This window comes from Nycticebus coucang, chromosome 3 (genome assembly GCF_027406575.1).
Source record: "Nycticebus coucang isolate mNycCou1 chromosome 3, mNycCou1.pri, whole genome shotgun sequence".
NCBI lineage: Eukaryota > Metazoa > Chordata > Mammalia > Primates > Lorisidae > Nycticebus > Nycticebus coucang.
This window is the reverse complement of record NC_069782.1, coordinates 108,560,792-108,574,014: the sequence shown is the minus strand read 5'-3', so window position 1 is coordinate 108,574,014 and position 13,223 is coordinate 108,560,792. Positions and strand designations below refer to the sequence as shown.

Below are 13,223 nucleotides of genomic sequence, written 5' to 3'. Positions count from 1 at the left end.
AATTATTGATTATAATATATACTACTTTTCCTTAGTCCTACATGTTCCATTTTGGCTAATAAACAAAGGCACTTTGATGAAAATGAAAAATTTTGCTAAAAATTTTCTGAAGCAGTTTCCTCGTGATATAAGACATACTAATGTGCTTATTTAGCACAGTTCCTGGCTCATAATTTTTAATAATAATGCCATATACACATGGTTATCACGCTTCTTATGTGGTAACTATTTCCAAGAACACTTACAATGCCTTAAAACATTATTTTACCTTATGGATGGTTAGACCTTCCTAATAAAATGTCTTAGGTAAATAAAATTAAGGTCTGTATTTCCTAACCATTCAACTGTTTGATTTTAGTTATATATCAAAACATTTGCATTTAGTTGAAAAATACCACCACACGAGGGCACACAACTTCATAGCCAAATATAGGCATGTCTGAAGTTGGTTTAGGACTCTCAGATGCAGTAGAATACTATACATGAAATATAAGTAACTTCCCTGTATGTCAACAGGCATGCCAATTAACACTGCAGATATCCACCAGGCAGGTCTATTGCTCCCTGGAAGTTCTCAAACTCTTTAAAGTAAACTGCTGGGTTTAAATAGGTAAAAATGTAAATTTACTTAAGGAACTCAAAGTTAAAAGAATGTACATACATCTTAAAGTGATTAACTCATTTCTCATATGTAATGACTATTTAGAATACTTGCTAACATCTCCCCAAATATTTTCCTGAATGAAAAATTCTCACAGAATACCTTTAATCTGAAAGATGCAGAGATCAGGAAATTTAATGCAAGTCATATATATACCCAAAGCATAATATAGCAGCAGATAGACCAAAGTTACTATTCTAAGGAATGATCTACAAGGAAAGTTGTGTGAATGTTTTAAAAGAGAAAAAAGTACAGAAAAGAAAAAATAAGTAATCATGTTTTATATTCTAAATTAGTAGCCACATAACATTTCTTACTAGACTAATTTACTAATCTGCAGAAAGGTAAGTGGGACTGGTACCAATCAACTGGAAAGGAAGATTCCAAGTACAAAAATAAATAAATAAAAAATAAATGGGTTACATCTATCTATCTATCTATCTATCTATCTATCTATATATATATATATATTTGCTGAATGGAAAAAGTTCCTCGCTGAATAGGTCAAGTCCTAATGAATAGCCCTGGTAGACTGAAATGGAAAAGCTTCTAAGGAATAAGAGGTAAGTTTCTGGAGATTGAAAGTTCCAGAATCCCTTTTCTATCAGGTCAACCCTAAGGTTGCTGAACTGAGAACCTTTCAGGAAAGGCAGACATCTAAATGGACAGAAATATGGAGGAACCAGTGCAAAACTGATTCCCTTTGCTTATGCTCTAAAATTGAAAGGAAGAATTTCTACCACTTTGTGAATTTGGGAAATTTGTGCCCTTTACTTATTTACTTAAATATTTACTTTTCAAAGAGTGACGTCCCACATAACAGCTGTAGCTTCCTAATGTATCCCAGGAGTCCAGTCATTTCAGCTTGTAAAGGCAGAATCTGAGGCTCAGGATAGCTGAGTAGTTTGTCTCTCTTATAAAAGTAGATCAGAGACCCTTATCTCCTGATTATGTATGCAATTTTGTGGATGATAACCAAAATTTAAAGGAAACTAATAGAGTGCATGAGACTTGCGTTGACACAAAAAAATTAAGATAAATAGAGGATATAACTAAACATTTATTTAAAGAGTAGAAAAAATGCTATGAATTTTTTGGCTAAATCCTAAAATAAAATAATTAGGGCAGAATCTGAAGTTTAAAGGAGATACTTAAAGCAAAGGAATTATTTAATAAAGTAGGGAATAATTTGTGGAATTAAACCAAGAACAAAGCAATTACATGAGCTAAAAAGTCAAATCGTTTTTAAAGTTTAGATAAATTCAATAATCAATAATAAGATTTATCAAGCAAAATTTGGGATTTTATACTTTATCTTTTATTTCTTAAAGGTTTGTGTCATACTTGACAGCTATTGCCTCCCATAAATAATGTCCCCAACACTACCAGAATGTTACATTGAATCTAAGCTAGTATGGAAATTATATACATTTTGTATAAACTCATTGTTCCCTACAAAAAAAATTATAGCTTATACTTGACAATAGTTCTCTAAGAATATTAGCTTTAAAATTTTCGGTCCACACTTACCTTCCTGTTTGTTTAAAAAACTGTTCTTCAAATTCTCTTAAGGCTTTCCGCAATCTCTTCTTGTCAGCCCTAGTTTCTCGGAGGTGATCAAGAAGTACAGGCCTATGTCAGATAAAATACATATTTGCCATTACTGAGCACTGGCATAATTGAGAGGACATCATAAGCATACTTACCTAATCAGCAAAAAAAGAAAGAAAAAAAGCATATTAAGATTGAAAGTGTTCTGACCACAAAAGAATATCTTTCCAGTAAATATGGCACACACAACCTGACCATAGGGGTACACATAAGCAGGGAAAATCACCTGATGGGAACAGCATCATAGGAAAGAAGGACAGACAAGAGTCAAGTGGATTGAGTCCACTGTAAGAAGAGGGTGAGGGCAATGACAATAAGAATGGGCAAGGGCGAAACAGACATTTTGAAGGAATACTCATCACTATTTGGTAGACTAAAAATAAGAGACATGAAGAGATTTTAAAGAAAAGTCTAGCCTTAATCTATTTCTAGAGAAGGATAAAACCCTTGGGAATGGAATTTAGATACAGAATAAAGGCTTAATTACATTGCAAATTCTATTCTACTAAGAGAGAAAAGTCATATACTTTAGAACAGGAATTTGATATGCACAAGGATACCAAACTTGCCATGTGGTATCAGAGACTCTATGAACTTCCTGAAACTATATATGGTAATCTTCTTTAAAAAATTCCATGATGATTCTTAAAAAAAAAAAAAAATTCCACTGATTTCAAAAAGTCCAAAAAGTTTTGGACCTCCCAAAAAGTTGAGAGTAACTCCTTTGTACCAACCACCAAAAAACAAAAGAAGGATTTTCTGCTTCCAGCAGGTCAAACTTACTTAAATTAAGGTACTAACTGATTCTACAAGCACATTAAAATTTCAGTCTCAGCTTATAACTTAGTCCTTGATCTCAACTTCGCCTCTACCTGGTGAAAAAAGGTATGATTATGGTAAACTGAACATCAGAATTTATGGCATCTTTAGGACTTTACTAGGAGGTATGACACCTCATGGATTTGTCTTCTAGTTTCTCCAGTTAAGAGGACAACTGGATTTTGCTTTTAGGGCTACTCTTTGGTGCACAGCACTTTTTAGAGAGTCTAATAGCTCTTCTTAACTTTGTATGTACATACAAGGTATGAAAGGTCAAAAGGAGTTAAAAGGAGACCCCACACTTAGGCTTCATACGCACATGGTGGCCTCATGTAAATTGGACATGGAGAGAGCTGGTTGTTTTACTTCTTTCTTTTCATCTGGTAGCAGGACCCTAATAGGCTCAGTCTCAGTAGAGTAGCTGAGGTGGTCACCAACAGGAAGGTGAGATGCTGGATCTGGCAAAGAAGGTAGTTGGCTTCCCTGTGGACAGTCTTCATCAGAGTCTTCTTCCTCCTGCTTATTACAAGCAGAGTTAAAGAAAGTCACAAAATGCTAAGTGTCTCTTGAGGAAGCAAAAACAGGAAGGGGACCATAAATAGTATCATAAAAACTGGTAGCTGACCCATATGCCTACTAAGAACCAGGACAGAAGCAACCAAAAGGAGCTCTTTCTCAGTTGCATTTTTTAAAAATTGCGCAAGTTAATGAGTAAAAGGCTACCCATCACTGGCCTAAACCACATACCAAGTTTATTTGCATCATCTGGGAAAATGAAGGCACAGATACTTAGGACATGGTCCAGTCTAGACTGCACTACCAAGTGCTTCCTCCCTTTCACTTAGACCTTCTGGCCCCAGCATCATACCAGGGATATGAGTAAGCATGAGATGGACACAAACACCTTTTGTCATCCAGAAATAACCTAAAAGTCACATCCCATCATAAGCCACATTCAGATAAAAAGGTTAATCAAAATATTGACAAATTTAGGGAAGGGTTCTTTGAAGACCAAAGGAAGGTAGGACTACTCCTAACATGTTCTGATAATTCTTATCACAACAAAAGGATTTTCTTGCAAGGAAACCTGAGAATACTCGATTTTAAAATTTTTCTTTCATAATAGGAAAATTTCAAAGTCTCTAAATCATTATTCTCTTTAATAATCTTTAAAAATATGGAAATACAAATGTATTCAAGTATACTTAAATTTATATTTGTTAACATTTATTCCTTTTTATATCGATATTTGGAGCAAGTGATTGTTTTAATATTGATGGAGTAGGATTTGTGATGCTTTTCTAGTTCTGTATTCCCATAAATCATTTTTTATTAAAAGTGATTTTAATTTAAACAAATTTTAATTTGTTTCTATTGAAACAAATCAATTCATACCATATACAGTATGGTGAATGGTACCAAAAACAAATACTGTATTATATCAAAGACTATATTGTCGATTTTCTTATTAACAGAGAAAAAATTAACCAATGTACGCAGAATAGAAATGTTCTGTTTGGTCTAGCTGGATTATAAATTAGATAATACCAAGCTAAAACCCAGCATGTCTTCCCCTCACCCAGGGCAATGAAAGCAAATGTTAAAATTGGCACCAAACATACAAGTGCTATGTTGTCCTATTTTATAATAGTTCTAACTATCCGTCAGTGTTAAATATAGTTAGTATTAGTGTTAGAGAAAACCCACATTTTCACTTTTGAAATAACAGCTGGCCTTGTTATAAGTATATACTGCCATGAAGCCCCCTCTATAACTCTCACAAAGTTAACTATGACACAGTGCTAACTGAACAGCAGTACAAAGCACCAGTACAGGTTCTAGTTAATACAAGCATCCTGACTTACAATTGTTGGGATAAGGGAAGGTGTTGACAAGATTTGCTTGATAATTCTGTATCGGTCATAAAGAGGCTTTATGAGGTTCTTGTCTTGTTTGGTTACCTGAAAATCATAAAATTAATGATTATTCCTTTCTAAGACAAGAATGAAAACATGTCAATATTGTTAGCAGATAAAAAAAGTTTTGACACCTCAAAAGTAAAGAATTATAATACTATAACCACAACAGTAATTAGAAAAAAGGAAGTCTTTATAAGATACTGTATGTACAACATGCCAGTTTTTTTATGGAAAAAGTTTCTTAAGTGATAGGTCTAAGTTTAGAAAGTTTTTTTTTTTTTTAAAGATTTATGGTGGAATCTGCAATGTGTAAATTGTAAGGAACCTCTTCTTTAATTACTTCCTTTCTTCTGAACATCTACTTTACCTGAAGTTTCATGATTATAGATATTCACAAACACCAACCTGGTTCATTTCTTCATTGCTTCATGCCTGGATAATGTACTTGCTGGTTAGCTGTGACATAAACTAAGTCATTTTGACAAAACATTTAACTTCTCTGAATCCTTAATTTCCTACCCAAACAAGAAGTTAGAAAGATTCTGCCAATTAAAATATTCTATAACCTCTTCACCCACTAACATATTATCCCTCTGCTGTTTGACCCATCCTTAAGCACTGTTTTCAACAGGTCATATTGTACATAAAAAAATTAAATAGATTCTTTTTTATCTGTTTATCTACCTATCTATCCAAAATGACAAAATTCCCCTGCTTGTCTTGATTTTTCTCTCAACTATGTATCCTGCGTTAATTTGCTGTATATTTACTATACACAGCTTCACTTCACTCTAGTCCAGTAGTTTGTAGTCTTTGAGTAGTGGAAAGGGAATGGTAGAAACAGTGTATGGCATAATCACCCAGATGTCTTTCATCAAAGCACACATGCCTAGGCATGCCAGATAGCACAGCCTTCCAGGTGCCTCCGAGGGAATCTTCAGGGAAAGGAAAGTGGCTCAAGCATGTGTTAAGCTTCTCAGTTATCCTCATTCTACTCTACCTTCATCCCATCTGCAAACCATTCTGGTTCATAATGATCTCCCTTTTCTCCATCTCGGCCTCTCCATCTGGGCCTCTCCAAACTATTTTCTGTGCTTCAGCCTTGCCTGCCCACATAAATTAAGTTTCTTGAGGATGGAGATCATATCACATATTTCTTTAAATTCTCACAGTGTTCTACACATTCATAGTCCTACTACCATGATATCAACACAGGCTTATATGCAAAAAGAACTAATTTTTAACAATCTACATACAAGTTCCATACACTGTGACCCAAGGGTCTTTCATTTTTCATTATCTTTAATAGAAATACCATCTCTCTGTGTAGAAACCTAATAAAGTATTGGCTAAATAACCTCAAGGGCCTTTCATTTTCTAGCCCAATTATACCTTAAACATTCTCTACTCATAACACATTTTCCTACAAAATAAATAAATAAATAAATAAAAAATAAACTCCTACCAAGATGTTTTCTGTGGTATCTTAAGAAGTGATAGAAGAAAAAAAAAACAAAATAAAACTCAGTTTAAGTTTAGAAAACATCAAAATAATGGGTTTTTTTTGAAGTTTTTTTTTTTTTTTTTTTGGCCAGGGCTGGGTTTGAACCTGCCACCTCTGGCATATGGGGCCGGCGCCCTACCCCTTTGAGCCACAGGTGCCACCAAAATAATGTTTTTTATTCAGTATCTTACTTGGACTTACATTCCATAGAAAGAACTTCAGAATACATTATTAGTGTCTCTCTATTGCAGTTTGATTTCTGTGATTTTATTTTTAGTGTATTCCTTAGATTTTATAAAAGCTAAATTTACTCCTAAAAGAGAAAAAAAAATGACCAAAAAGCAAGTTAGAATGATGAATGCCAGGGCGGCGCCTCTGTAGCTCAAAGGAGTAGGGCACCGGCCCCATATACCGGAGGTGGCAGGTTCAAACCCAGCCCAGGCCAAAAAAAGAATGATGAATGCCACTAAAGAAAAATATGTTCCACAGATGCGAGATGAAAATTAGGGTACATGTGCAATGTATACACTCCTCTTTCACTTAGACTAAAGCAATCCCCAAAGGAAGTTGTGAGAGTTCAAGACACACATGTGTAGTAAGTACAAACACTGAAAGCTCATTAAGTCTGTAAGTGCTCATCCTCAGATAGACTTGGACAGGAAGGCAGACTGCCCGAGAAAGAAGGTTGGTGGTGGAATTACATGCCAGTGACTGTCTTCTGCTCACAGAGGAGATCTAGGAGAATGGGAACTGAGTCAAGAGGTAAGCTCTGCAGAATACCCGCAATCTAAGGAGCAGAAATACATGCAACCTTGCTATGCATCAGGCCCTTTCTGCTAAAAATAAGACTCTTTTCTCCTCTGAATTAAATGCATCCTCCCTTAATGCTACGTGTTGCTGTCTTTTAATGTAATTAAAAGTTAATTACATTAACTTTTTGTTAATGTAATTGAAGGAAACAAGGACTATGTTGAATAACCTAAAACAGTGAAAGATAGTTATTCAGAGTATGAGTAGGTTTTCATATTTTAAAGAAAAACACAAGGAGATTAAATCTCCAAGGATGATTAGCCTTACTTCTTGCTCCTCCAATTTTTTTTTTTTTTTGCAGTTTTTGGCCAGGGCCAGGTTTGAACCCACCACCTCCAGTATATGGGGCTGGCTCCCTACTCCTTTGAGCCACAGGTGCCGCTCCTTGCCCCTCTGTTTTTACAGCATCAGAAGGAGTAAAACTAACAAATTGTTGATAACTTAACAACTTCTCCATACAAAAACTCCTAGCCTATCTGGTAGGTAATTTGAATCATCAGGTTTGGAAATGAGCTGGATTTCCAAGAGACAGAGCTGGTACTGAGTGGCCAGCCTGGATGCATTCGTTTCTTGGGAGGGGGGAGTGGGGGGGAGGGTTGTTTGTTTTTCTGCTCAGAAAGTTGTTTGGGGAAAAGCTGCCATAGCTCCAGCATTTTACCACTGGTTTTCCTTTCTTGTCACGGGACTGGTGCCATGTATTATTTCATAGTAAACCACAGAAATTTATAAATAAAATCATTCTCTCTAGTCCTCCTCTTACATGAACTCTCTCTCATGGAGGGAAGTAAAACTGACATTGTCTTCTTTGTACAGTGAGCAAAGAACCCAAAGATACTTGGGTTCTATTACTCCTTAGAAGCCCAAAGAGTTGATTCCCATGATTCCCATGATTCCCATGTGTCTAAGTGTCCCTACCCTTTCACTGAGGGAGATGCTATCTGTGAAACAAGTGTGACTGTTTAACCAAAAACCATGGGATGCCAATAATGGACATTAAACAAAGCATTTGCTAAAGAGAATGGTTTAGATTTCTAAGCAAGGAAACGCAGATTAATATTGGCCTTGAAACTCAAGGATGTGAATTCATCTTCAAAACTTACAAGCTATTTTTAATATGGAAAACTATGTAATTTTTGAACCTCAGTTTCCTAATATACAGAATAAAGATTTCTTTCCATAATTTATCATATATAGAGGTTCCTAAGTTAATAACTGACATAATAAATGTTTTATGAGCTATTAAAACTAGTTGACACAAGGTAAATATCAATGTTGTCTTTTACTAAAAAAGGAAAATCACAGTGCTATTAATTTAAAAAATAAAAAGGAATGAGAAGCTCTCTCTGTCTCAATATAAAAAGCTATCCAGACCATAAGAAGTGAAAAAAGAATATATACTGCCTTTTGTTTAAAGGAGGCAAATTAAGATGATATATTGATAATTTCTTACATATGCTTCATATAGAAAATCCAAAAGGACTCAGAAGACATTAAAGATTATCTACTTGGGGTGGGAAGGAGGAATCTTTTTACTGTATAAACTTTTATATGTTTTCTTGTTCTTTCTTGCAAAATGTACAAATAGTTATATAGTAAGAAAGTATCACCTAGTCAGCAAATTAATTTTTTTTTAGAGAAGAAGGATAAATAGGCAGGCAAAATGTTGAATGGGATCTTCCTTTCCATGCCCTTTACTTCTAATTCTTCCCTCTTTCTAACCAACAAAACCCCACTAATCAGTTGTTAAATTATTTTTTTGTTGTTGTTGTTTTGTGTTTTTCTTGAGACAGAGTCTCAAGTTGTTACCCAGGGTAGAGTGCCATGGCATCATAGCTCACAAAAACCTCCAACTCTTGGGCTCCAGCAGTCCTCTTGCCTCAGTTTTTCTATTTTTAGTAAAATGGGGTCTTGCTTTTGCTCAGGCTGATCTTGAACCAGTGAGCTCAAGCAATCTACCTGCCTTCCAAAGTGCTAGGATTATAGGTGTGAGCCACCATGCCTGGCCAGATTATTTGATTTTTAAAGCTAAAATGAGAGCCACCATGCCTGGCCAGATTATTTGATTTTTAAAGCTAAAATGAATTACTATGTTTTTCAAAAATCTTCTCCCTCCTCAAAGATGCTACAATTGATGAGAGGCAAAAAGAAATGACTGCATTACTCTTCCCCTTGGTAATTTGTGGGGTGACTCTGACCCCAAAGTTCTCAGAAAAGGTAAAATGGGCATATACGCCAGCACCAGGTCAAGATTTTCAAAAGGAAAGGACATAAATAGTCACTACATTCAGACTCAGGAGATGACTCATTCATTTCCAGTGCACAGTGATGCCCTGTGACCCAGAAGTGATTATCCTCAAAAATCATTGGTAAATAAAAGAGGAAGAGAATTACCTATTAGCAGTATCGGCACATTTAGGGCAATGCTGTAGGGTTTATTCGCTTTTAATAGGAGCTGTGACTAAACACCAAATGCAGAAACTTTACAAAGAGTTACAATAAAAGTCTCACTAGAAAAAAAAAAGTGTCATCTTAGAAGTTTTTATATTTAATGCATTTTCAGCAGTAAGTCATTGACCCCAGATAGAGGTCATCTGCCAATTTGAATTCAAAGAAAGGGGATCTAATGAGATAATCTGAAATGCCACTACACTCATTGAGGAGGCAGGAGTAACAGTAGCTGCTTTGGAAATACACAGTCTTCCCCTTGGACTCTCCCTAAGGACCTCTCTTATAGCTGAATAGCCACTACATGGTTTACTGCCCTCCAAAAAATGGTACTTCAGCTTTATAAATCGAAGTTTACATGTTCTACCACAGATGCTCTCTGTTTAAAGGGTCTAACTTTGGCCTATTGCAAAGCTAAATAGTAAATATATTTGAAGAGGCATCTGACACTTATTGAAGAATTCAACAGATAACTTCATTTAAAATATCAAGATAGTAGAAATCATTGCCATATTTACACAGGATGACTTCTAAAGCACTCAAGAGTTTTTTCTCTGATCTTCAGACTCTCATTTGCATGTACCTATTTGATTTAGCTGCCTCTACAACCATCCCAGTTTGCTCAGACTGAAGCATTTCCTGGGACATGAGATTTTCAGTGATTAAAACCAGGAAAGTCTTGGGCAAGTTGGGTTGTTGGTCACCATATTCCTCAAAGACCTTAAATGTAATGTATCCCAGACTTTTAACGTTTTCGTCCCACCTCCCACCCACCCCCAATCTGCACCTTCTATAGTTTTCCCTATGTCAGAAAGTGGATCCACTGCCATCGTGGATTCTTCCTTTCCTTTGCTTCCTCCCATATGATGCTTCTGCATGTCCTTTCAATTCCTCTAAAATACACTTTTGAGTATGTTCACTTCTTTTCATCTCCAGGGCCATCATGCTCATCCAAGCAATCCATTTTATTTCCCCTTTTCCTCTGTGGTTTATTTTCCAATTGAGCAATCAGAAAGATATTTTAGATAGGAATCATGTCATGGCACTTTTCTGCTTATAACCTTCCAGGACTTTCCACAGGCTATAAGGTCCTGTGTGATGGGGTCCCAGTGTATCTCTCCAACTTTGTCTCATGCCATCCTGTGCTCTAGGCCTCAGATACCTCAGACCTGAGAATTGCAAGGGTATAACATGGTCTTCCATCCTTCAAGGCCTTCATACTTGCAATTCTGTCTAGAATGCTCTCTGCTGCTCTCTTGGCCTGCTGATTCTTTTTAAATGTCACCTTCTTGACCTTTATAATCACCTAATCTTAAGTAGCAACAATACCTGTTCTTTTCTGTCATATCACCTGTTTAATTCCCTGAATATACTTATCAAACTCTTTAATGATTTTGTTTCCTGAGTTGTTTATTGCTTGTTACATTCCAACTTCCAGGAGAACATGAGCTTCATGAGGGCAGTGACCTCCATGACTTCTCTAACTTGTTTATATTGTACATGCAATATAAAAAAATGAATGATTATCCATCAGTCACCAGACATCTCCCTTATTGTCACAGTAATTATGTAAGTAGGTAATTACAAATGAGGAAGTTGAATCTCAGAGTCTTTGTTCACTTGCCAAGTGTACATGGATAGAAAGTGGCTGCCTCAAGCCCTGAGCCCTATCCTAAGTCTTCTATACCAATCCCAACTCACCCCCCTGGTTAATTAAGTAAAATATACATTTAGGACTTAGATATTGACCAAAATGTGTCCATAGATACCGTTAAAGTAACTGTAAAATACAGGAAAGAAGCATCAATGGGTGGAAAACCATGTACTAACACACATGTATGTGCCATATGTGTACTTGTATGTGTAAATAGTAGAAATAACATGTAATACACATATAAGTTGTTTACTGGCTATCAGGAAACTCTAGAGCCTTTCATGGGGATGGGGATAGGTTAACCAATTGGATAAAAACCTTGCTATTCATTCCCCACAACATATATTAGGGTTTTTCTTTTACGTATAAAAGTATTTCATAAAGACAGAGTTGACCCTAGGCCCATTTCTACTTGTTGGTCACAAGTCCTAATGTGAAAGACAAAGCCAGGGGCATATGGTGGTGAGCCTTTTGAGATTGGGCATATGTTGCCACCTTACCATTAAAACCAGGTAATGTACAAAAGAACAGGTAAAATCAACATTCCCCTCAAAAAGACAGAAGTTAAATGTGCTAATTTGTCCATTCAAATGCACTCACCCAGCATTTATTCAATAGCTACTATGTGCCCACTAAGAGATCATGGACAAAACAGTCCTTCCACACAAGTTTAAGGTGTAGAAAGAGACAGAAATGAAACAGGAAGGAGCCCAGGAAAGTTTCCCTAGCTTAAGTGAAATGGAAGCATAGATATGGAGGACAAGCAGGGATTAGCCAGGTTAAATGCTAATTGCTCTTCTTTATAAAATATAATAAATCTTTTCTTTGAGCCCTAGGCTCATCTGCCCAAATGCCTAATTAACAACACTACCTGGATGTCTCAGAGATTTCAAAATGAAGATGTCTAAAGCTAAAGTCTTGAGTTCCAATTTAAACTATACCTTTTCTCTTCTTATATAAAATACTACACCACTTTCCTTACTATTAACCTCATCCCTGCCGTCTATTTTTTTAACAGAACATGGGAAGGGGCTACCACTGGAGCCTTTTCCTTTCACATAGTATGCTTATTCCCTAGTCTTAGGTTCATTTGCTAATTTAAGGAGGGTAGGAAGCTGGGAGAGAAAACAATACGATATATCTCAGCGTCTCTGCCATTTACTGGCTTCCATGTGCAACAATATGACCCCCAGAATAGTGGGACATCCTATAATCATGTGGCAATACCCAAAGATGATGGCCAATACCACCAGGATCTCATTTGACTGAAATTTCCATGCCAATCTTGTAAAGGTGTTTATATAGTGACAAAGTGCTCTGACAAACTGGTCCAAACCATGATCTCCTGGCACTGTGTGGCATACTGGGACCCCCCACATCACAAAATAAGATCAGGTACCTTAGCATCCTCCTGGTAGGGAAACTGCTCTCTCTTCTCCTTTAGGCCTGTCAGGGCAGCATCTGGAGTCTCCTCTCCAGAGGAGCTTGGCTCTGGGCCTGCAGCTTCTGGCTTCCCATTCTCTGGGGGCACTGTGGGTTGTTCGCAGGACACGTTTTTAGGTGGGCCTTTGGGAACACTCCCTTGTTCTTCTGACAGCTTCAGCTTTAGTTCTAAGAGAAATACCATGGATTATCATGAGCAAAGAGGACCCACTCGCCTTAATAAGAAGAGAGGTTTTAGGAGTTCATTCCCCTGATGTCAAATTGACAGAAATGAACTATGCTAATGATGGTTTTCCATGGGGCAAGGGCAGACTTAATAGCCAGAGCCAACAGCATAACCTCCCAATCAGGTGTGAA

General features: G+C 36.5%; 1 protein-coding gene across 5 annotated transcripts in view; it reads right to left on the bottom strand.

Annotated features, from left to right (window-relative positions):
• FAM13C (family with sequence similarity 13 member C) overlaps positions 1-13,223 on the bottom strand; it is a 347,807-nt gene that overhangs the window by 2,933 nt on the left and 331,651 nt on the right. For 3 of the 5 annotated variants that reach the window (XM_053583875.1, XM_053583874.1, XM_053583871.1), the window contains 4 exons: positions 12,823-13,034; positions 4,957-5,052; positions 3,411-3,610; positions 2,192-2,293 (listed from right to left, as the gene is read on the bottom strand). In XM_053583875.1, coding sequence (XP_053439850.1) covers positions 2,192-2,293; positions 3,411-3,610; positions 4,957-5,052; positions 12,823-13,034 — 610 coding nt within the window. Of the gene's footprint in view, positions 1-2,187; positions 2,294-3,410; positions 3,611-4,956; positions 5,053-12,822; positions 13,035-13,223 lie in introns of those variants that run through there. The other 2 variants (XM_053583872.1, XM_053583873.1) reach the window with 2 other exon arrangements.